General features: G+C 37.4%; 1 protein-coding gene across 2 annotated transcripts; it reads right to left on the reverse strand.

Moving 5' to 3' along the window:
- Window positions 1–5,870: 5,870 nt before the first annotated feature.
- Window positions 5,871–26,600, reverse strand: LOC121380592 (farnesyl pyrophosphate synthase-like). 2 transcript variants are annotated; one of them, XM_041509476.1, is made up of 9 exons: window positions 26,393–26,600; window positions 22,790–22,965; window positions 22,337–22,471; window positions 19,668–19,748; window positions 14,987–15,109; window positions 14,137–14,301; window positions 13,460–13,537; window positions 10,956–11,090; window positions 5,871–9,750 (listed from the first exon to the last, which is right to left on the reverse strand). In XM_041509476.1, the coding sequence occupies exons 2-9, from the start codon at window positions 22,940–22,942 to the stop codon at window positions 9,550–9,552; spliced, it is 1,071 nt and encodes a 356-aa protein (XP_041365410.1). In that variant the 5' UTR covers window positions 22,943–22,965; window positions 26,393–26,600; the 3' UTR covers window positions 5,871–9,549. The 2 variants fall into 2 exon arrangements, with proteins under 2 accessions (XP_041365410.1, XP_041365411.1); XM_041509477.1 differs by lacking the exon at window positions 26,393–26,600 and adding an exon at window positions 26,323–26,388.

Here is a 26,600-nt window from a genome sequence, read left to right on the forward strand (position 1 = left end):
CTCTCTCTCTCTCTCTCTCTCTCTCTCTCTCTCTCTCTCTCTCTCTCTCTCTCTCTCTCTCCTCGGGGCCTACTATTTATCCGATTTAGACAGCATCCGATGTTTAAAGGGCTGCGTTTTAGAATTTAGAAAATTTGGGACCATGAAACTTTGCCGGTTTCGACAGGATTCCGGTTAACTCAGGGTCCGGTTTGGATAGGTTTCAGTATATTTTGTAACACACCGCGCTTCCGCACGTGCAGTTCGTTCATTGTCACGTGACTATGCTTTTTACGATATTTAGTTGCTACAAGTCGGTATTTGATTTTACTGCTGCCACAAAGTAATAAAAAGAATTACTTAAAGTCGGGGATAGTTTTTCCAAACAAATCTGACGCCTAAAACACAATAAACATATGCCAAGGTTAACGGAAGAAGAACGATTACGAGCAGTTGGTATGCTGCAAACTGGCGTGCCACAAACTGATGTTGCAAGACGTTTCGGCGTCCACCGAAACACAATTGTGAGTTTATTGAGACGTTACCATGGAAGGCCAAGCGTCAGAGATTTACCACGTAGTGGTCGACAACGTGTAACGACGCCAAGACAAGACCGATACATAGTCAATACAAGACCGATACATAGTCAATACACATTTACGTAATCGATTCCAATGGCAACATTGGCAGCACAGGCCATCCCAGGCATAAGGCGAATAAGTGCCAGGACAGTACGTGACCGGTTACGTGAACGTGGCATTAGGGCAAGACGTCCTGCAAGGCGGCCAGTATTGTTACAACGTCATCGTAATGCTAGGCTGGCGTGGAGCAGACAACACTTACTGGACAAGACGTGAATGGGCATCATTACTCTTCACCGATGAATCAAAATTTGAGCTGGCTAAAAACAGAGAAAGAACTTAATCCTCAAACCGTAGATATTTTATGTATTAATATTTGGCTGAATGATAGAATACTCATTGATCGTAAGTCATTTCTATATAAACATTATTTTGAAAAAGGAATTGTTTTTATAAACGACCTTATTGACGAAAAAGGTGATATTTTAAAATATGATCAGTTCATAAAAAAAATACAATATATCCACCAATTTCATTAGCTATGCTTCGTTAACAAATGCAGTTAAAACGTACATATATAGTTTAGATGATTTGAAAGATAACAAATTTAAAATGGTTAATAACCCAATTCTTCCATTTAAAGTTAATCTTTTATTAAAAAGACAAAGTGGATGTAAGGATATGTACAACTTATTAAACTCTAAATCCATAACTCCAACATTGCAAGCTAAATACACCAATCAAGGTTTTATCTTTTTATCAAGTGAATTGGCAGAATATTATTTACTTCCTTTTCAGAGCGCTCAGGATTCAACATTAATATGGTTTCAATTTAGACTAGTTCACCGAATCTTAGCTACGAACACTTTCTTATATATATAATAAGGGTCAGACGATATTTTCGACATTATTTACTGAATGTCAATTATATTAGCTAGACCATAATGTCACGCATGGTATTGTTCCATTTTGACGAAAGTGGGTCTAAGCAACCCATAAATGAATTAAAATCCACTGTCATTGACACTGTCGACTAGTTCTAATGGCGAAAACATGCTTACATTTGCACGTAAATTAGGGCGAAAGCGAAAGGTCTGCCAAGTGCCCATAACTTGCTTTTTCACAAAGCGCTTCATTTGCACGCTTTGCACGTGTATTCCATGTTCCCAATGCTGAATTTCTGTATAATTGGAGCTTGCGTTCGAGTACGGTGCACACTCCAAATTCAACAATGGTACGACTTCAACTGACTATCGAAGATCGAGGAAGGGCTATTGCTTGGCTTCAGGATGGCAATACGCAAAGAAATGTTGCTCTGAGACTTGGTGTCAGTCAGAGTGTCGTTGGCCGACTGTGGCAACGGTACCAAGCAACGAATTCTGTTCGAAATCGTCCACGTTCGGGAAGACCCCGAAGCACTACAAATAGAGAGGACCACTACATCACCAATATGGCTCTACGTCAACGCACAACCACTGCACGCCGATTACGTGACAATCTGCGGACTGCGACTGGAACTCGAGTGTCTGATCAAACCATACGCAATCGTCTGAGAGCCAATAATCTACGCTGCCGTCGCCAGACTGTTCGACCACCACTCCTACCACATCACAGAACGGCCAGACGTCACTGGTGCACGCTTCATCTGCGGTGGCAACGTGTTCAGTGGGGTCGAGTGATGTTCACTGATGAGTCCAGGTTTAGTCTCCAGTTCAACGACGGTCGGGTTCGTGTCTACAGACGTCCTGGGCAGCGCTTCGCTGACGTTAACGTTAGACAACGTCACCGGTTCGGTGGTGGCAGCGTCATGGTGTGGGGCGGCATCTCTATCCACCACAGGATCCCCCTCTATGTGGTGGATGGCAATCTGAATGAAATCCGCTATCTGAATGAGATTATCCGGCCGTTGGTTCTCCTAGGCCTTCAGCAGATTGGCGGCGGGGCAGTTCTGCAGGATGACAATGCCAGACCCCACCGCGCCAGGGTGGTAACGGACTTTCTCAGACAACAAGGTATCGCCAGAATGGATTGGCCAGCATATTCGCCTGACTTGGCCCCAATAGAGCACGCCTGGGACGAATTAGGCAGGAGAGTTCGGGATAACCATGCCCCTCCGGCCAACCTTCATGATCTGGGTCAACTTCTTATGGCAGAGTGGCAGGCCATTCCCCAAGAGTTCTTCAGACGTCTGATCAACAGCATGAGGCAACGATGTGTCGAGTGTATTCGCGCCAGGGGTGGATTCATACACTATTAAACGAATGTTCTAATGTGTAAAATCCATGTTTGACAACCTTCAACTTTGACAGCATGTCATGTGACTTTCTTGTATACAGTGACGTTTATTTGTGGTTTTTTGTAAATATGGAACAATAAAAAAAAAAATTGGTGTAGTTTACATCATCAATCTAATACACTCTGAAACTTATTTGGTTATAAATTTTTGACCCTTAAATTCTTTTGAGTAGTATATATTATTCACTATGTTGAGTCAAACATGTGTAGCTTTTGTAACAACCATCCAGAAACCATACCACATCTATTTTTCGAATGCAGTAAAGTTCACAACTTATGGGTTGCAGTCCAAAACTGGATATTGACTCAGACTGGTATTATAATTAATTTCAATAAAGATAATGTTATCTTTGGTATTATTAATAACGAAAAATCTAATTTCCTTAACTGGTTAATTATTAACATAAAATGTTATGTTTATGGAACTAAGATACAAAAAAAATATTTAGAAATCAAAGTTGTTAAAAATCTGTTGAAGCAAGTTTGAAATAGAAAGATTTATTTTATATAAAAATTGCAAATACGAAATGTTTAATAAACAATGGGCTCCATGGGCTAATCTATTTAATGATAACGATTAAATGAAATATATGATGTTAGCTTAAGTTTGTTCTTGTCTATGGCTTGTTTGGAGAAAGCGGAAAACAAGCAAAAATAAACATACACTTCACGTATAACCTTATTTCGTCTTCTATCTCTTTCTTATCCTCTCTTCTCTTTATAATATCCCAGATTAAACCAATTACATGTATGTATATTTACTACTCTTGTACCCACTTACATTGATGCCTTTTTGCATATATGTATGTGTGAATCTATGTATGTACATATGTGTATGTATCGGAGGACATCCGGGTACGTGTATACGTATTTGTGTATGGATATGCGTTGTATATTTATAATATGTACAGCAGTGATGTGGGGCTCCCATCCCTAACACTGCTGTTTGTGATCTGGGACAATTAAAAAAAAAAAAAAAAAAAACTGAGCTGCAAGGTGGAAGGGATAACAGACTGCGCGTTTACCGACGTCGGAATGAACGCTATGCCAACGCTTTGTTTTACTGCGTAATCAGTTTGGTGGCGGAAACGTCCAGATCTGGGGAGGTATAAGTATGCATCAGCGAACCCTATTAGTCATTATCCGTGGTAATCTCACTGGTTTGAGGTATAGAGATGAAATTCTAGCACCTCACGTTGTAGTTGTACCATTTGTTCGCAACAACGGTCCGGGTGTGACGCTACAGCATGACAACGCCTGCCCCTACACAGCAAGACTTGTGACCGACTTCTTACAACAGAACAATATCAATACACTTCCATGGCCTGCCTGCTCTCAACCCGATAGAGCACGTATGGGATGAAATGGAACGTCGGCTATGACGTCTTCCTCAACCCCCAGAGATTACTCCAGATCTGGAATGGCATTCTTCAAGTGTTCCTGCAACGTTTGGTGATGTCAATGAGACGTCATTGCGTCGTTTGTATAGAAGCCAGGGGTGGACATACAAGAAAATGAGTTTGGGAATATATATATATATAGAGAGAGAGAGAGAGAGAGATACATAGATACAGATATAGCGGCCACACAGGAGAGTAAAGTGGCCGCTTAAGACAGGTGGCCGCTGAGTACAGGTTACCACATATATAGTCTTTAAAACATTTGTTGTTGTTTCTTGTTTTATCGTCTGTACTGCTAATCAACGGATGTGTGCTTCACAGTTGACCATAAATCAACTTTTGACATGTCGTCTCCTTCAGAAATAATGCAAATAGAATGTATTAAATTAACCGTTCTCAACCAGTTTGTTTTCTTTTTCCATTTAATTATTGAATTCCTACTTCATGCGGTGTATTGTTATAGTAAGTGAATCTACAAATGTCAAGCGTAGCCTGCCCAGAGGCAATTAGATGCATTCCAGAGTCATACTTTCTTAACTGATACACAGTGGAGATGTCGGGACTGAATGGGTACTAGTATTCCTGAAGGTGTGAAGATCGGTTAATTGCTGCACCTTATCGCTGTTGTTAAAATATCCCTTTTATATAATAGTAAAACTTTACTGTGGCCGCTTTATACAGGTATTTTAGCGATTTGGGATCCGATTTTGGTGGACGCTGGCCGCGTTAGACAGGTGACCGCTTATTACAGGTGCATTTACATTATAAATCGTTTGGGAGGAAAAAGTGTCCGCTTAAGGCAGGTGACCGCTGAGTACAGGTGGCCGCTAGGACAGGTTTGACTGTACATGTAAAAAGTTCGGGGAAAAGACAACAAAAAAACAGTTAAAATCCCAAAAATGAACAATTATGATAGACCAAACAATATGCATTTACAATTTAACATAAAACGTGTCCAGGGTATAAAACCGTAGTGTGTACGAAACGCCCAGGGACAAAACAACTCGGGTATCAAACATCGCAGTTTCGGAACGTCCCTAATTTTCTATCTTTATACTTATTTTCGTTCTTATTATATCCAATAATGGTTGAAGTATGCTGTCCTGAGCACACAGCTGTCTGGGCTATCTGTCCAGGACAGAGGGTTAGTGGGAGACAAGTCTGTGTAGTGGCTTTACACCTGCCTATTGAGTTGTTAAACTCGCTCTAGGTGGGGAGCCGGTATCGGGATGTGAACTCAGTACCTAATTATGCACGATGGCTTAACCACTACACCACCGATGCCGGTCATCCCCAAGTTTAGAGCCAAAGACACTTGTACATCATAGGCAGAAGAGTTAACTCCATTACAGGATATGTTTAGTCAATACATTTAGTCAATTTCAAGAACTGATTATATATCCTAAGTCATGGTTTAAAAAAAATAAAAATAAATAAAAAACAAAAAAAATTATGTTTCAAAGATTTTGAAAAAAGGATACCCCCACTTCAAATTATTACATCTGTGCCCCCCCCCCCAACCAAACCCAACAACCCCCCACCCCAAACAAAAAAACACAACCTAAAAATCCACACTACATTATTAAAAATAATAATAAAAAAGCGACAGAAGTACTCATGTTGTAATTTTATAATCGATAAGGAAACAAGAAAGCTGGTGACAGTAAATTTCAATATTGTACAATTTGCTATAATGTATTCAACTTCACAAACTAACAATATACATGTATAATAAATAAATAATACGAACTGGTTAACATTGTTCATTGCAATTATTGTTCGTTTTACATACACACACGCACGCACGCACACGCACACACACACACAGAGACAGTCACCAATGGGGAATACACTGGTCTGTTTTCAATAATTCTTCAATGACACTTTTATACTGTTTATAACAAGTAATATGTAATGACGATCAGTAAATGTGTGTGGTATATTAAATGTGGTAACAGATTTGTTTTTGTTCACCAGGCTATAAATATAGGAGGGAAGGGGTAGTAGGGGAAAATATAAAATTAATGTGTTATAGGTCAGTCTTTGCAATGAGGAAAATTAAGGCGAGCAGAAGATTACTCTCCTAAAATTGTTCTAGGCATGCAATCACATGAACTTTCAAATAAAACATTAAAAAATGTATTGCAAGGCGATCAATTTGCCACTTTCCTAAAACTTTACAGGCCATTGTGGAAGGGAGCGGGAGTGATCACTCGCCTTTCCTGGTGAGGACTGTAGGTGGTATACATTGTACATCTGTCCGAAATAAACTGATATATAATGTTATATTATGGGCATTGGGTGTTGGAAAATAATAATTTCTAAATTAGACCCGACACTAGAGACATATATATCTAATTTGAATTCGATTTACTTAAAATGCATTAGGTAGATGATTCACATCACTATATTTTCATCTCCAACTCATAATTGTTAGTTATTTTTTGCTAAAAACTGAATACGCACACACACCAAATAGGCACACATAAATTTTAACTGTTTAAATAAGACCAAAACATAAGATAAAAACTACATACATTGTATATATTGGTTTCTTTTAAAGAATATTTAACCTGACATATCACCAAGTGCAAATGCCTTACCCCCTCTCCTATGAACAACCATATATTAGCCTGCCTTCAAATGATGCAGAGTGCTCAGTGACATTGAAGAAACTGTCATAAGTTTGTTGCATTGTAAGATGTTTTCTACTAACAGATCTCTTAAAACGACTGACATTACATATTAAATACATTTTGTTTAGAATGTCAATGTGTCTGGTCGTCATAATATCTGTAGTAATTTAAACTGGATTTGACCTCCCAATAATTTCATACATGTATTCAAAAAAATATATAGCACATTAATCAATCATCGGCTATTGGATGTCAAACATATATGTATAATTCTGAATGGAGAAAATGCACTTGATGAGGTCAGGTTTATCTACGAGAACATTAAAACATTTTTATGTGGTTCAAAATAATAACAGAATTGTATAGATTAATATCAAATAACTTTGACATAAGTGCTCTCCAGAACAATCTTACGGTTTTGTGAAATTGATAACCTCAAGGTATCAATATCTGAATGCATTTATGGTAACTGAAAATCATTGTTTCCTATTTTATCACTTGTGTATCTTGTTTAAGAATAGTACTATTCCCTGAGCATAAGGAATGGAGTTGAGTGAGGCGGGGGTGGGTGAACTAATATAAATCATCATTAACACAGAAAATGGATGGCTGAAAGCTAAGGCTGGAGCAAACATCTGTGTTAAGACTTTTCTATAAATTAACCAAAATTCTACAGAATTAAAGGTATTACCTGCCATAAAGGTTTTCGATGCACTTGGTTTGTAGTTGCACCTATGGATGTTCCTGTTCATCATCCACAGATGCAACAACAAACCAAGTTTCATTGACCTAGGACTTACAGTTTGTAAGAAACTGATCTAAACTTTAACAGTTGATACCGCTGTTGAAAATGTAATACCTGCATCTCGCCTTTTTACTTTGTAAAGGCTAGACAAAACCTAAGGTAGCAAAAAGTGCAGTGGTCATAAATTTTGTACTTGGGTCTTACCATATACAGTTTTTCAATACCCCCCCTCCCCCAAAAATGCCAACAAATCCTCCAATTAAATTGGGATCTTCACTGAACATGCACAAGGTAGAACAGTTTATAAACACTGGATATGCTGTTAATGAGGTAAATTTTGTCAGCTGTCCATTAACAATCATGCTTGTCTGATGAATATTACCATTTTAACCTTCATTTGACAAAACATATACTGTAGATCCTGAAATTAAACGCGTCCCTACATTAATGCAAGTGAGGGTGGGCTAAAATGTGACATGAAATTAATGCGAGTGACCTCCCTTTGAAATATTACTTTTCTAACAATACACGTCTGTGTACTTTTCTGTTAAATCAGAGTTACAGGCGTCTTCAATTCACTAACCTGTCTGTTTAAACACCAATTAGCCTGTTTAATGCCTAGTGTTTTTGTTGAGATCAACTCAAAGCATATTGTTGTAGTAATTTACATAACGTGTATAGTTACCTAAACCTGGCTAAACATTACCATACAACTGTACCTTCCTTATCTGTGAACAGCGATTTCAAAGTGATAATGAAAGAACAATTCACAAAGTGGTATGCTGACAAAATTACAGTGAACTTGAACAGTAAAAACAAAGAAACGGTCGACCTCAGGATTAGTGTGCTAAAACCCATTCACGCGCAATGAATCGCTACTGATAATGTGGTCAAAGACCCTGCAATCTGCACACTTGGCTGGCATCTTGCTGGACTATTGAACAATTAGTCTGTCTCACCTATGATATATTGCTTTCCAGTTGTTTTATAAATATATTAGAATTTTAATCTTTGTTGTTGTTTTTTAATAACGTCAGACACATAGACAAAACATAGAAATAAAGGTGTCATATTATTACCGGGTAATGCAAATAACACGAATTTGCATTTTTCGCATTTATATTATGATTGCATTAATTTCAGGATCTACAGTATCATATTATTACTGGGTAATGCAAATAACACGAATTTGCATTTTTCGCATTTATATTATGATTGCATTAATTTCAGGATCTACAGTATATCCTTCAACATTATCTCTTGTACATGAATAATATCTGTATGTATAGGCATGTTATACATAATTTATTAGATGACCATCAACAAAAATAAAATAAAAAATTATTCCTCAACCAATGACAAATATCATGGCTCACTCTGTCAGTAGCCACATGATGAAACTGCTAATTCTTAAACAGATTGGTTAAATAAACCGACTGGTTGCGTGATCTGATAAAAGTTCAAATGAATTAGCTGCTATGTAATACTTTTTTTTGGGCGGAAAATACTTAAATCGTCAACCTTGAGTATATTTGAGCAGCTAGAATATATGATCAACTTTACTTTTCTTTATTTAAATGTATAAGCAATCTCCAGCCTTAGTGACATAAAAATTCAGTTAGCCATAATGGCTAGGTGCTTCCTGAAACATTTTGTTAAACAATTTAAACTGCATCAAGGCAATTGCCGACATCTGTGGACAGTGAATGTACATTCACTTATTAAAACTGTAGTCTTGTTTGTGATTAGCATTAATAAAAATGTATACATGCCCTAAGATTCAAAGGCATGATGACAACTTTAAAATTTTATAAAACTGTTAATTTAATTTGCTAAAACAGAACACTTTATCAAGTAAATTGTGTTGATTATAAATAATACAATATAATGTACATTCTAGCAGTAAAATTTGCTCATTTCTGCCTCTTGTAGATTTTCTTGGCAAATTTAATAAAAACGTCTTTGGGTAAACTACCAGAACATTTGTCTATGAGGTCCATCAGCTCATGGTAGCTACTTTCCTCATAGTTCCTATACACGGTCTCCAAATCTATCTCCTTGTAGACACTTTTCACTTTAGCCACTTTGCTACCATCCCACTGCCCATAGTTTTCCTGAAAAAGAAATCGAAGATATTAAGCAACAGTACAGTATTTAATATCTTAACTCAGATACTGGGAAATCACTTTTGTTCATGGTGGTCTACATTTTGCGTAATTCGTGGATTAGTGCAATCAACAAATTTAAGAACACTACAAAAAACATATATGTGTACATACATGTATGATAGAAGTTTATGATGTTACTGTTTAGATCTAAGTACCCAACAAACCAGGGGTTTTTCTGAGGGTAAAACGGGTATGGTGCCATACCCAAATGTTTTTGCATACTTTTTCAAAGTTAACCTTTTGAGCAAATGAATCATCATTACTGTATGATTTTCTTAACCATAACCCTAAAATTAACACATTTTCTTTCTGGGGGAGGCTCTGTGGTTACATTAAACTCCATAGTGCCATACCCAAAACTGTCTTTCTGGCAGAAACACTGGGGGACTAATAAAATGAAGGACTACCATACAATAATATAACTGGAAAAATTATCCATGATCAACTCTTTCCATCTCATTCGACTCTAGTCAAGACATGCAAAACTAATGTAAAAACCTGTAGACGAGACGTGACCGGTTTTTCAAAACACAGCTGTCAACCTTCACATGAGTTATCTATCTTGATACATATAAATGCTAGAATATAGTAGAATGATGATCGAACATGTGCAGTGTATTTTTTTGACTGGTGTTCGTATTTTAGTCATTATTGCAATATCAAAAAGAAAATGAAAAAAACCCTGTAAATGTTATTCATAACCAAACGTGCACATGGGTTCGAATTCTTGATATTTGTATAATATATCTTTTAAAAACTGTGGGCTATTATTGTTTAATGACTTTTGAATATTTTAAAAAGATATATTCGCTTAACATAACTGATGATACATACTTTGAAGAAGAGGATGGTTGGAATTACTCGTCATTGAGTTAAAGTGAAAATAAACTTGGTGAAAGCATCACAAGCAATTGTAATCTTGACTGTCATTTTTAAATATTTATAAAATTTTAATTAAATTCTTCTATAAATTTTACTACTATGTCCCCTATAATATTACACACATCAACTTTGTGTTATGTTAATTGTGGGTTTTTTTTAACAATTTGAGGTTGAAAAAACGTAGGTTCAAAAGGAGAAATTTCATGTTGGAAACTTTTTTCAATGATGACATTTTCCGATTGTAAAGCTGGATGCATAAGAATTAATACCTGCAGAATTTGTCGCTGGGTTTCATTCACGTTGAGCAAAGCTTGTACAATCAACCAGCCACATTTGTTGTCCTCTATATCAGTGCCGATTTTACCAATCACCTCTGGATCACCAAAGCAGTCCAAATAGTCATCCTGCATTAAAAAAAGAAACGAAAATACAGTTGAATCCTGATGGCTCGAAACCTGTCCGTGCTCATGAATGTGTTCGACCCATCGGGTAGTTCAAACTATCCATTCAATCAACAACTTGTAAGTGTAACTCGGGACTTTGTTTTTGGTTCAAGCGTTGTGGTGTATGCAACTCTTCCAAGTTCGACCCCAAAAAATTCTACTGTAGTAGGTAATAATATCTTCCTAAAAGTTCCTCTACTGCAATCTCTAATGCAAAAAAAAGAAAACAAAGACGTCAGATCATCGTCTCTGGGTTTCTTTTTGCATTGCATAAAGAAAACAACATTTTAGTTTGATGGTATAAAACTGTCTACGGCTTGAACTGAAATGTTTAAAAGATCCACACACCGTTTCAGCTACCCAAAGGTAGGTCTCCATTCTAACATTTTATAAATAAATGTATATTGTAGAATTATAATTAGTTAACCTTCTGACTACTGCAAGCCTTGAAATAAACGGCCGGTCACGGTCATTGTCCGGTACAAATTTGTAACTTGTCAGTAACAATGTCGATTGCGCTGGTCATCATGTCCGAAGCTCGCGTTGTAGTAAAATCCGGCTGTTTTGGAGTCGAATACACTTAATGTACTGATTTTTTTTTTTTATTGATTACGAATCAAAAAACACAAATGTGTACCAGTGGGATTCGAACCAGTTCGAAAGGCACTTGACAGTCCAACACGAAGTTCATCTACAGTCCGCGTACCTTTTTAGTAGGATTTTTCATAGTCTCAATTTTGCGGGAACATACATTGTAAAAAGTGATGACACGCATATTAGTAATTGACCTTTCGTACTTGGCGTATACTTCCTGTGGCGTTTTCGTTTAAAGTTTGCAATTAAAATTGCCTTGTGGTTAACAATTAAAGGATGTTGAACAAAATAACTTCAGTCTTTGCTGTAAAAGAACAGACAGGTACCGATAATGACAAATCAATTGTCCCTATTCCCGGTATCCTCGGCGGACAGCCGCCGATTAAATCGTGCCCCAAACATTCCCAAACGAATATCCCGCAGAGTAGTATCTTAAAATCTAGCACTGAATTAAAATGGCAAAAGGAGGATTTAGTTAAAACAAATGCCTCTTTGTGGCTACAGTCTGAAGAAAAAACGAAAGGCGAGGTAACACTTATGACGTGCTCGCTCTGCAAAACATTTCAAAAAGAAATGCAGTATAATCACAATTTTTCGGACGCACAAATCTGCGTGTATCAAATGCTAAAGATCACTCAGCAACCAAAAATATAGAATAGAATATTACCACAAACAAGACACTGATGACACGCGTGCGGTTAGGATACGACAATTGAAATCCATTTCTAAAATTATAGCTCACGTCACTCGCGGCCGGTTAGGATACAGCTTTACCAGAGGACATATATTAATGCATCATAGACATAAGTACATAACAATAATAAATGTCATCATTTGGTGACTATTGCCTTAATTGCTGCATTGGTTATTTAGTAATTAAATATATCAATTATTAAACAACATAAAACAATAATTTATTTCATTTTTATTTACAATGTTTTGTGACAGGTACAATTTCTTTCATGTCAGGCACAAATTGATTGGTGCAGGACATTGTGTCAGGTACACCAATTTTTTTTTATTTCAAGGCTTGGACTACTGCAGTCGATATACTGTCCATTGTATACAGTGCATTCCCCAATTCATATATCCCACCGTTTTGCACTCGACACCCTCGGAAATGATTTATTAACCGAAAACCAAAGACCACTCGGCTGCCTGTGTCTAGATTTTCATTTTTCAATGGAAAATATCTTGAAATTTTGAGTTGAAAAAGTTGTTTTTGGCAAATATTTTCGCTTGACAACAATGGCAGCACTTTGTGGTAATTTTCAGGGATTGACAGCTAATTTGATCATAAATTTGATCAAACGAAAATTACCAAATATTAATTCTGGTCAGAAAGCCACTGTTATTGGGAATAATGGACATAAATACTGGACAGCTGGTCACAAATGCCCGCAAGTAAATGAGACTTTTTAAAAATTTTGTCTAATTTTAATCAACATTAACTGATCTAAAATATCCAAAAAATTAGAAAAATACACAAAAATACTACTTACTGATTCAAATATGAACTTTATTTTATGTATTTATACAACATTTAAGTGAATATATGTGAGTAAAAATTATAAACTTGTACCCACTCAACATGGTATAAAGTGGTTTGATTTAGAATATTTCCTTATTATGACTATGCACTATAACAATTGTGTTGTGTCTTTTTTCCCCAACAGCACTCTTTTAGACTAAACCATGATCAATATTCTGTATTGTAATACAGCATGGTAATGTACCTGTACTTGGAAAAAGTGACCCATTTGTAACAGTATCATTTTGGCATTTTCATGTTGTTTGTCATCGGAAATCCCAGCCTGGAAATAAAAAAACATTAAATTTTTCAATAACTTTAGGTTTAGATACATGTAGCTGTGCATAATGAGGTGTTATGATGGGTAAAGATACAAATATATTATGAATTCATCTTATCAGTAAAACACAACACAAGCACATCTCTTTCTGCCCAGACTGACTACCTCTTGGACTTATTGTGATACATGACAATGCATAGAGGATCTGGATTAACTCTAAAAATATTAATAAATATACAGTGAAACCTGTCTAAACCAGACCCTGAACAAACCGGAATCTTGTCAAAACCAGCCAAGTTTCACGGTCCCCAATTTTTCTAAATTACAAAACTCTACCCTATAAACACCGGCCAAGTTTCACAGTCCCCAATTTTCTAAATTACAAAACTCTACCCTATGAACACCAGCCAAGTTTGACAGTCCCCAATTTTCTAAATTCCAAAACTCTACCCTATAAACACCGGCCAAGTTTTACGGTCCCCAATTTTCTAAATTCCAAAACTCTACCCTATAAACACTGGATCCTTTCTAAATTGGATAAATATTAGGTCCCCTGTGTGCTCCGGTTTAGACATTATACATAAAACATTATGACTACTTACCATATGCATGGCAAGTGCCACAGGCAAGTAGAATGAGTAAAATGCTGTTTTCCACTTCACTATGCCACTGTATTTGTCCATTGTAAAAGATGAAAAGTCCACGGTGCCCCCTGGTGGTACTGTGGTCAAATCTAAGCACTGGCCTATCACAGTCTGCATGGTTGTCTGAAAATAAGATTCAAATACTGATTTGTGCTATATATAGATTTACTATTAAAACCAAAAATATAATGATAATTATTGAACCAAAGTCACAAAATGGTTTTCAAATTATTTTTATACATTTTGATTTTTTCACTGCTTTAGAAAAGAAAAAAGATTTCAAAATGCTTTTTAAAAAAAAGATTTTAAGATACTTTAAAAAAACACATTTTAAAACAGTTGAGATAACATTTAAACAAGATATACTCCATATTAAATGTTTTCCCCTACTAAACCTTAAATAAAAATACAAAAATTCCACTGCATTAAATGTCTTACCTACTATAAAAGAAAATTTGGTGCACTATGATTAACATCTATATATGTGCAATTATAAATCAACTTTCACTGACCCAGGACTTGTGGTTTATAAGAAACTGACCAAAACACGAAACTATGTAAATATTTAATTCACAAGTGACGCCATCACCACTGGAAAAGTAACACCTATATCATGCCTTTTTACTCTATAAAGGCAAGACAAAAACTAAGGTTTAAAATGAAAATTTTTATTTTTGATTATTTTATTAATAATATACATCTTTCTACCATTTAATATTGTTTAAACTTTAAGCAGTAATGAAGTGAAACTGTTATCATATAAACAGATTTGTAACAATCATATAATCATGTTAATACTGATAATCACCTCATGAAAGAGCTCCATGATACTTGTATAATAGGGCTGATCACGGAAATGAATCTTTAGCAATTTATATATTGCTGCTTCCAGGAAAAACGAATCGTTTATTGCAATGTGGCCAACGTTCTCCTGCAAAGTTAAAATTTAAAAAAAAAAATATTTTAAAAGAAAACTACATACACATATATATATACATTTCACAAAAAAACACAGTACTGAATGGGGCTGTCACTTTTATAAGGTATAGTTTTGTTTAGGCCATCTAAACATTTACTAAAATTGTAAACGTTTAGATGAAAATATCACGGGTTATATATGACTGGTCATTAATATTTGTTTCTCAGTTTTCTTAACAAGTAAACAATATATACAGGTACTTATTTTATAGAGCCAATCTCTAGTACATTTAGTTTAAAATAATTCCAATATATATATACTCTTCAAAAAAAGAAACGCAAAAGGGTACAAATGGGTTATAACTCCGATTTTATGTTTCCTACCGGTTCATGCTTTGTGAATATAAGGTCAATGCATGTCCCAAACACATTCCCACGGTTACATTCGATAAAACGCAGCTACTGTACAATAAAGTTCCAAAATGTGAATATTCGCAAAAACGCAGCCACGTGCAAACCATGTCACCACTGCATGTGCGTTGTCTGCACGTGCAACATGAACACCGACAGTATAAAAGTGCAGGGTGTTCGCTTGCCTGGCCTCTGTATCTGGCCGACAGTTGACAATCCAGGACATGCCACGTCTCAGTGAACCGCAGAGAAACAATGCCATCGGCCGACTAGACGCAGGCGAATCCAGAACGGCCGTTGCCAGGGCATTCCATGTGTCCCCAAGCACCATCTCCAGACTGTGGGACCGTTACCAGCAACATGGATCAACACGTGACCTCCCTAGATCCGGTCGACCACAGGTCACTACCCCCGGGCAGGACCGCTACATCCGGGTACGCCACCTTCGGGAACGATTGACTACTGCCACCTCCACAGCCGCAGCAATACCAGGTTTGCGCAGGATATCCGACCAGACCGTACGGAACCGCCTACATGAGGTAGGAATTCGTGCCAGACGTCCAGTTCGAGGTGTCATCTTAACACCACAACACCGTCGACTCGACTGCAGTGGTGCCAGATTCATCGACAATGGCCTCAACTGCGATGGAGACAGGTGTGGTCCAGTGACGAGTCCCGATTTCTGCTCCGACGTCATGATGGAAGATGTCGCGTGTATAGGCGTCGTGGTGAACGTTATGCGGCAAACTGCGTGCAGGAAGTGGACAGATTCGGCGGGGGTAGTGTCATGGTGTGGGCAGCCATCTCACACACTGGCAGAACTGACCTGGTCCACGTGCAGTGCAACCTGAATGCACAGGGCTACATTGACCAGATCCTCCGGCCACACATCGTTCCAGTTATGGCCAACGCCAACGCAGTGTTCCAACATGACAACGCCAGGCCTCACACAGCACGTCTCACAACGGCTTTCCTACAGAACAACAACATTAATGTCCTTCCTTGGCCATCGATATCACCGGATTTGAACCCAATTGAGCATCTATGGGACGAGGTGGACCGACGCCTCCGACGGCGACAACCACAGCCCCAGACCCTGCCCAAGCTGGCAGCAGCCTTGCAGGCCGAGTGGGTCACCATCCCCCGGGACGTCATCCGTACTCTGGTTGCTCCAATGGGCAGGCGATGCCAGGCAGTTGTCAACACACGCGGAGGCCACACCCGGTATTGACTCCAGATGACCTTGACCTTGGTGGTGTGTCCTATCACTTACTCACAATGGACTAGAGTGAATTGTGAACAATCCTGCAAATTTGGTAATTATCGGACTCACCATTCAATAATTAAATCAATTCTCCAAATGTTACGACAATGTGGTTTTGCGTTTCTTCTTTTGAAGAGTATATATTTTTAATTTCTATATTTTGTTTATGGTAGCCTTGATTTTTCTTCTTCAAGCATTGCTGTTTTTTTAAACATAAATTCTTTTGATTAACTAGATGATTGCTATGGTTCATGAATGCAGTGACAACAAGTATTATATTTCATCCTGTCACTGTTAGTATTGACACATGATGTTGACAGATTAAAGGAGGGTGATAAACTGGCACTAGTCACATGGCACAAGCCCAGCCTGCGTATCAATAGAGTTAATATACTTTGCTTAATTGTATAATATACTCAAGTTAATTATTGTAAAATATTATTTTCCCTCAAGTTTAAATGCATTACAGAATAACGGTCACAAATGGTTAAAAATGTAGAATATCTGTTTTATCCTGTTCTGATTGAAAGAAAATTCTCAATTCTTGCCTCCACAGGATAAAACTGATATCCTACGTCATTAACTATTTTTAAAAGTATATATTAGTCCGGTGAAAAACCCAACCCCTTCCATTGCAATTTGTTCTAAGTTCCCCAAAATTTTGGCTTAGATTTACTGGACTACTATATGATACCATGAATTATGCCTTTGTGGTGACCGCAGTTACATTGTTATCATGGAATACTCCAGTGTTGTCACATTCAGATATTCATAGTATCAAATTCAGTAATATCCGCGCCTTTGCAATAGACACTTTTATGCTGTAACTATGATAATGATGTATTAAATTCAGTGTAATTGGCGATGACAACAATAAAAAATAAAAAAGGAAGAGAAAAGAAAAGGAAGAAAGCTTGTTGAACGAAGTGAAAAGTTAATAAACATGTACATCACCATTCAACCCTACACGATTTCTGTAACGTTGAGGTACATGTATGGTATACCTAATTAAGAAACAATTATCGTATCGTATTATTCCTATTAACTTTGTTTGGGTTATTTTTCATCAAGTGTTTTATCAAACATAGTTACTAGATAGTTAAATATTTGGCCGTTTAAATGGTATTGTTACATTTAATATAGGTTCCGTGTAAATGTTCACAACATTTTGTAAACGTGACAGCCGTAATACTGAAGTACATGCACGGTCAATTTTACTTTCAAAAGTGTAATTAAGAAAAAGAAGAAAGAAAAAGAAATTTTAATCACCAGCTGACCACATACTGAACCGGTTTTGTGTAAATGTTTGTGATGCATACCTTAGGTAGGATTTAGCTAAGTCACTCACTTCAGACTCTTAGGTTGTAAGATCAAAACTCCTTGGCAGACCTGTTGGGTTTGTCCTCATCCCATCCTCATCCCAACCAGTGCCCTACTACTGATGTCCAAAGGCTGTGCTATATGCAGGGTTAGCTCATCCCATCCTCATCCCAACCAGTGCCCTACTACTGATGTCCAAAGGCTGTGCTATACTCAGGGTTAGCTCATCCCATCCTCATCCCAACCAGTGCCCTACTACTGATGTCCAAAGGCTGTGCTATATGCAGGGTTAGCTCATCCCATCCTCATCCCAACCAGTGCCCTACTACTGATGTCCAAAGGCTGTGCTATATGCAGGGTTAGCTCATCCCATCCTCATCCCAACCAGTGCCCTACTACTGATGTCCAAAGGCTGTGCTATACTCAGGGTTAGCTCATCCCATCCTCATCCCAACCAGTGCCCTACTACTGATGTCCAAAGGCTGTGCTATATGCAGGGTTAGCTCATCCCATCCTCATCCCAACCAGTGCCCTACTACTGATGTCCAAAGGCTGTGCTATATGCAGGGTTAGCTCATCCCATCCTCATCCCAATCAGTGCCCTACTACTGATGTCCAAAGGCTGTGCTATATGCAGGGTTAGCTCATCCCATCCTCATCCCAACCAGTGCCCTACTACTGATGTCAAAAGGCTGTGCTATATGCAGGGTTAGCTCATCCCATCCTCATCCCAACCAGTGTCCTACTACTGATGTCCAAAGGCTGTGCTATATGCAGGGTTAGCTCTGGCACTCACCAAATTTGCCAATTGCGAATTTCAAAACAATTGCCGAATTGTTTTTATTTTTAATTTGGCAAAATAATTTCATGTAAAAATTGATATACAATACTGAGTTTCTGCAAGTTTTGGAGTTTAATAAACGATCTGGAGAAATTGTCTGCTGACTCAAAGCTAGCCCTGTATATGTCATCTTGTCGGTGGGAAAGTGCTTATAAAATAAAAGATCCCTTGGTGCTAATGGGAACATTTCTTTCTCTGCAGACTTCATATTAGAATAAACAAATGTTTGATGTCCAACAGTCAATGATTAATTATTTATGCTCTAGTGGTGTCATTAAACAAAACAAACTTCAAATTGTTTTGCACACATACTATACTATTCAGCTTCAAAAAATGGGATATAAATCGCTTGATATTAATGCAGCAGGATTCCAGAATCTAATAAATAAATCTCGAATTTGATGCCTGATACATCATACGGGTATTCAAGAATGTTGGTGTTAGTGCTAGTCTGTCAACTAGCCATTTCAGGGGTGGGAATTGGTGAACTGTAAAAAACATAGGAAATCTAGAGTGGTCCCGGAAATTCTTGAAATCCAAGGTTTAAATCTGTACCATCTGACACATTTTGGAGGAAAGGACGATTAAGATGTGAGGAAACGCAATGTTCCATGAGAGGAAAACAGCTGATCCGAGGAGAATTCCCACCCCTGCATTTACAAAGCTCACTGCCTTATTTTCGACTGAACATAACATACATGAAGTCTACATGTAAAGCTGAATATAATTACTTACCTTCTTGTACCAACAAGGTATACCACGCCGGGTTATAGACTGGTCCATGATATCATCAGCAACAAGGAAGAAGGCTTGAAGCTAAACAAAAAAACAAAAACACATTGAACATAACTACACTAAATTAAAATACTTTTAACACTTACATGACAACTGAGTACATGTAGTTTAAACTTGACAGAGACACCAAATACATTTAATGTGATGAACGATTCAAATTTTTTATAACATTAAAATGTTAAATTATTCCAAAGAACACAGAACATGAAGGTGTCCAAGGTAAACGAAACCATTAGAGCAACAGCTCACAAAAATATCATGTGTAAACTTTCAACATATTGGGACAGATATAAACGAGTCAGAAAATACAAACTGAAGTATGATTTCTCAACTATGTTATGGGTACCACTGATACAGTTATTAAAGGGTCAGAAAATAGGTACATGTATGAGATGGCATTATAATATTGGGGGGAGGGGGTGTTAAAGTGGAAGAATTTCCCCTGAAAATGTTGGAGGCTGCCCTGTGTCCCGAGTGAAATAATTTTCAATTGTCACAAACTTTAGCAAGTGACAATGAAAACTATTTTACGAGGGTCATAAACATGATATGAAATGGTAGCAGGTTTAATATTCTATTTATTACCCATAATTGATCTTAATTTATATCACTCAACTCATTTGGTTGTAAGGTTGTAGTGTGCCAATCGATGACACTGAAGTGATACATTCCACCTGGTGTAAGTTTCCTAGTCAGCACCTGACCACCCCATCCCACACCGACCCATAAAACTAGGAGTCATAAGTTTCCTAGTCAGCATCTGACCACCCCATCCCACTCCAACACTCTGCCTCATAAAACTAGGAGTCATAAGTTTCCTAGTCAGCACCTGACCACCCCATCCCACTCCGACCCTCTGACTCATAAAACTAGGAGTCATAAGTTTCCTAGTCAGCACCTGACCACCCCATCCCACTCCGACCCTCTGACTCATAAATCTAGGAGTCATAATATACTACTCAAAAGAATTTAAGGGTCAGACGATATTTTCGACATTATTTTCTGAATGTCAATTATATTAGCTAGACCATAATGTCACGCATGGTATTGTTCCATTTTGACGAAAGTGGGTCTAAGCAACCCATAAATGAATTAAAATCCACTGTCATTGACACTGTCGACTAGTTCTAATGGCGAAAACATGCTTACATTTGCACGTAAATTAGGGCGAAAGCGAAAGGTCTGCTAAGTGCCCATAACTTACTTTTTCACAAAGCGCTTCATTTGCACGCTTTGCACGTGTATTCCATGTTCCCAATGCTGAATTTCCGTATAATTGGAGCTTGCGTTCGTGTACGGTGCACACTCCAAATTCGACAATGGTACGACGTCAACTGACTATCGAAGATCGAGGAAGGGCTATTGCTTGGCTTCAGGATGGCAATATGCAAAGAAATGTTGCTCTGAGATTTGGTGTCAGTCAGAGTGTCGTTGGCCGACTGTGGCAACGAATTCTGTTCGAAATCGTCCACGTTCGGGAAGACCCCAAAACACTACAAATAGAGAGGACCGCTACATCACCAATATGGCTCTACGTCAACGCACAACCACTGCACGCCGATTACAATCTGCGGACTGCGACTGGAACTCGAGTGTCTGATCAAACCATACGCAAACGTCTGAGAGCCAATAATCTACGCTGCCGTCGCCAGGCTGTTCGACCACCACTCCTACCACGTCACAGAACGGCCAGACGTCAGTGGTGCACGCTTCATCTGCGGTGGCAACGTGGTCAGTGGGGTCGAGTGATGTTCACTGATGAATCCAGGTTTAGTCTCCAGTTCAACGATGGTCGGGTTCGTATCTACAGACGTCCTGGTGAGCGCTACGCTGACATTAACGTTAGACAACGTCACCGGTTCGGTGGTGGCAGCGTCATGGTGTGGGGCGGCATCTCTATCCACCACAGGACACCCCTCTATGTGGTGGATGGCAATCTGAATGGAATCCGCTATCTAAATGAGATTATCCGGCCGTTGGTTCTCCCAGGCCTTCAGCAGATTGGCGGCGGGGCAGTTCTGCAGGATGACAATACCAGACCCCACCGCGCCAAGGTGGTAATGGACTTTCTCAGACAACAAGGTATCGCCAGGATGGTTGGCCAGCATATTCGCCTGACTTGGCCCCAATAGAGCACGCCTGGGACGAATTAGGCAGGAGAGTTCGGGATAACCATGCCCCTCCGGCCAACCTTCATGATCTGGGTCAACTTCTTATGGCAGAGTGGCAGGCCATTCCCCAAGAGTTCTTCAGACGTCTGATCAACAGCATGAGGCAACGATGTGTCGAGTGTATTCGCGCCAGGGGTGGATTCACACACTATTAAACGAATGTTCTAATGTGTAAAATCCATGTTTGACAACCTTCAACTTTGACAGCATGTCATGTGACTTTCTTGTATACAGTGACGTTTATTTGTGGTTTTTTGTAAATATGGAACAATAAATAAAAAAATTGGTGTAGTTTACATCATCAATCTAATACACTCTGAAACTTATTTGGTTATAAATTTTTGACTCTTAAATTCTTTTGAGTAGTATATATAAAAGTAGTATTGCCGATTAGAGGATGAGTCTGTTAACTTAAAAAGTATAATGTACATAGCATACCCATTCGACACACCAGCCAAGTATTCTAGCTCGTTTAAGATTTTCATCTGTGGCATCAGGAACAAACTCTCTGTAAGATGTAACTACTGAAACACCCCGATTCTTCTTTCCATGCGGTACATTGTACTCACAAACCTAAAAACATTACAAGAACATATTAAAAAATTTAAATATAAAATTTACTAAGCTTTTTTTTTTTAAATGAATGTTTCAAAACAATATGGGAAACAGATGTTCATACTACCAAATTAATGTGTCCAATACATTTTGCAACAGGTGTAATGACAAATAACATTTACCATGGGTCATGAATTCATGTTTTTTTCATGGATTTTGTACAATGTGCTAAGTTAAAGTTAAAATTTGTTTTGTAGTTACTATTAATATTTTAACAGATATTTGAGCTCATCATGTAGATAGTTAACAGAACGTAATATATTTTAAAACATGTACCTTCTTGAACCAGTCAATCGCTTGTGAAATTTCCGGATTCTTCACGTCTGGCTTGGTGAGATCTTCTACGAGTTCAGGAAATATTTCCTCAAACTTTTCCAACTCTGACATTCCTCTACATTTTTTACCATTAATTACTTGGTCACCCATCATTACATGGAAATTTCAGCTGCTGACTGAAAATAGAACACATGTCATAATACATACATGTACACAGGTATGTCACATATATGATCATCCTTTTATACATGTATTATAGAAATTTATAATACATTGGTTATCAGTATTCAGGCACTGAATTTAGGTTTTCTTTTTAGATTCCATAAAAATCATAAACATAATTTAACCCAATTTACCCGCAACCTAAAATAAGGGATTCACGGAAGCACAGAATCATGCTAAATATGCAGCCTGGTAATTGCACAATGTCATGTATACAATGTACATATATACTTTCATGTATTTTCAAAATGCTAACTATTCTGCAGTACACTGGTTTAGATCTCAATAATTTGGGCACAACAGGGGTTTTGTCTGTTCTGAGAATGTCACGGTCTTTTTAGTGCAATAATGTTCAGAAATGCATTTCAAGTTACTTTAATATAATTAAAGATGCATCTTTCAGTAGCTTTGAGATGAAATGCTTTCAGGTTGCCTGTTTGTACTTATTTTGGGCACGTTTATCGCTTTGCCTTTGGTGCAATCTAAAGCCCCGAGTACACGTATGTTGGTGAAAGATACTTAAAGAGACTATATACATACATACATACAAAATTTAACAATTAGTATTATAATATTATGCTGTTCATCACGCTTGATGCATTTGACAGTTGTGAAAGTACATACATATGTATTAATCATAGGATGTACCGGTAACACATCTGACCAACCACGAATACTGGTACCAGATGTTGACCATGAAACATGATGTACCTGTTTATATATACACACAAAATGTATATACATGTATACACAAGACAGCTGTGTGAATGAACTGACCAGTTGGCAGACATACCATCTGTTGTTGATGATATAACATTTATACATTTCTGGTTATAACCTGACCAGCTCAACTAAAATCGCTTATTTTAAATTAATATCAGGCAAAAAGGAATATTATTTTTTGGAACACTTTGAGTAATTACCATTTTACGAATTGCATGCATCTTCATTATTCTCAAAACTTAAATAATTGCAACTTTACTAGTTAGCTACTTTTTTATATTAAAAGTATTAAATAATAAATAAAGTTACACATACATGTATTAAAGATAAAACAGTGATCAAAACATTTTGTTATACAAAATAATTAAAAACTTTAATTATTTCTTTTATTCAACTTCATTTCATTCAGGAAGATATTAACTGAACAGATGTGTCAAATGACTCATTTTTTGTTTATTAAATAAATATAATTTTATATTGCTGTTGCCTATAGTTAAAGAATAAAAAGCTAACTAAATTTATTTATTTGTGCAGCAATCGGAACACATAAAAACCAACTGTTGTAACATATAATACATGTGATACTACTAGCACATCTACAAATATAATTAGTGTTTATTCTTTTTTTATAAAATTACAAATTTAAGAAAAATTCTACGAATTTATACAGAAACCTACAATATATAACAACCATAAACATTTACATGTACATATTTTTACAACAAAAACAACAAGAAAAAGGTTACAAAATTTTCAAACAAAGCACAAACCGTGTCAATTGAAATACAGGTAAATACTGTCTATTGAACAGAAAACATCTGCCATTATTATAAGACTGTTTCTGGCAGAAACCTAATGCATGTCACAGCTTTCACTAGTCGTATACGCACATGTGCAGTCTATTCCCGCTGGTCTATTCAACCAGGATTTATTCAAGCATCAACTTATAGGCTATAACTGGTTCACAGACAGTAATCATTATGCATTTACAACAACTTGTAAATTATTTATAAACTATACATGTCCCTTACATCGGTCTTAAAGGCTTTACAACTGAGGAAGAAAATTTAACAACACACTTAACACATTTTATTTACGGTTATATGGTGTCAGACATATGGTTAAGGTCCACACAGCTATTGAGAGAGGAAACCCACTGTCGCCATTTCATGGGCTACTCTTTTAAATTAGCAGCAAGGATCTTTCATATGCACCATCCCACAGACAGTATATAACATACCACGGCCTTTGTTACACCAGTTGTGGAGCACTGGCTGGAACAAGATATAGCTCAATAGGTCCACCGACGGGGATCGACCCTAGACCGATCGTGCATCAAGCGAACGCTTTACCACTGGGCTACGTCCCCCCCAACATTTACAACTGAGATGTGTGATCGCATTTGCACTCACATTAATTTCATCTCAGGAGCAGGAAAGAGTTCGTCCCGTACCCCTCTATATCAAAGTATCTAAGACTAACCCAAGCTTAACCTTAAAGGGACATTCCTGACTTTGCTGCATTGAATGATGTTGGCTGTAGTCACATTTTACTATTAGTCTTGGTGTTATCCCTTATTTTTGTTCCATCAGTATATTATCAGTTACTACTTGGGAGAAAATCTATTGGGGCCACCGAGTGGGGTCGATCCCACAATCCGTGCAGCTCAGGCGATCGCTCTGCCATTAAGCTATGCCTACATCCCACCTCTTTAGTCTGGCTCAGGTGAAATTTGGAGAATATTTTTATTTAACTATTTAGAAAAATATCTCAGTCATTAATGTTTGTCTTATATACATGTGTATACATATCGGTGCTCGAGAAAGTGTTCGACCCATCGGGTAGTTCGACCTAACCATTCCGTGAACATCGTGTAAGTTTAACTCGGGACTTCGTTTTTGGTTCGAGCGTTGCGGTGTATTCGACCCTTCCGAGTTCCACCCAGCGATATTCTATTGTATATATTAAATAATTGAATGGATGGGGTTTTTTTCAATTTACAATCTGCCTTTACGGTGACGTATCTTAAAGGGACATTCTTGAGTTTGCTGCATTGTAAAATATTTCCAACTGATGAAATATTTCTACAATTAAACTTACATATTAAATATATTTTCTTGTTTAGTATATCAGTGTCTGTATATTCAATATGTTTCTGGTCGTCTTAATATTTATAAGAAGCCCAAACTGGATTTTGTCTTCAAATAATTTCGTACGTACGAAAAAGATATTTTAGGAAATAAATGAAATTTAACCTATTACAATTATTAGAACTAAGTACAAATATTAGAACGATCAGAAACACGTTTAATATACAGCCACTAATATTTTATGCAGAAAAATATATTTGATATATATTTACATTCGTCAAAAAGTCTCTGTTAGTCGATAACATCTTTAAAACTGCAGCAAACTCAGGAATGTCCCTTTAAAACTAACCCAAACCATTGAAACTGAAAGGGGAAACTGAAAGGGGGTACGGGTCGAACTTGGGGCCGTTTTGGCACGGTGCCGTTTTCACTTTAACCCTTATACAATCTAGACCTATATTTAATTAACCATAATTAAAATGAGAAGCAATTAGCTACCTTAAACGCAAAACAAGAATAAGAATCATATAAATTAAATGCTTAAGACGACAAACGCAAAAACTCAAACCTCAACACTCGGTAAAAACCACCGTTTCCTCCTTCCACTTCTCGTGCCACTTTTGTTTTGTCTTTGCTGATTGGTGGAATTTGTGAGACCACCAATTTAAAAATAGAACTAAACACGTGTTTAGAGTGCGTCAACTCTAGCGTGTATTCGAAACGCTGTTCTGGTGCAGTCACTCTCAGCTTGACTCACGAAGGGATTAGACGTGTCA

This window comes from Gigantopelta aegis, chromosome 9, assembly GCF_016097555.1.
Source record: "Gigantopelta aegis isolate Gae_Host chromosome 9, Gae_host_genome, whole genome shotgun sequence".
Lineage (NCBI taxonomy): Eukaryota > Metazoa > Mollusca > Gastropoda > Neomphalida > Peltospiridae > Gigantopelta > Gigantopelta aegis.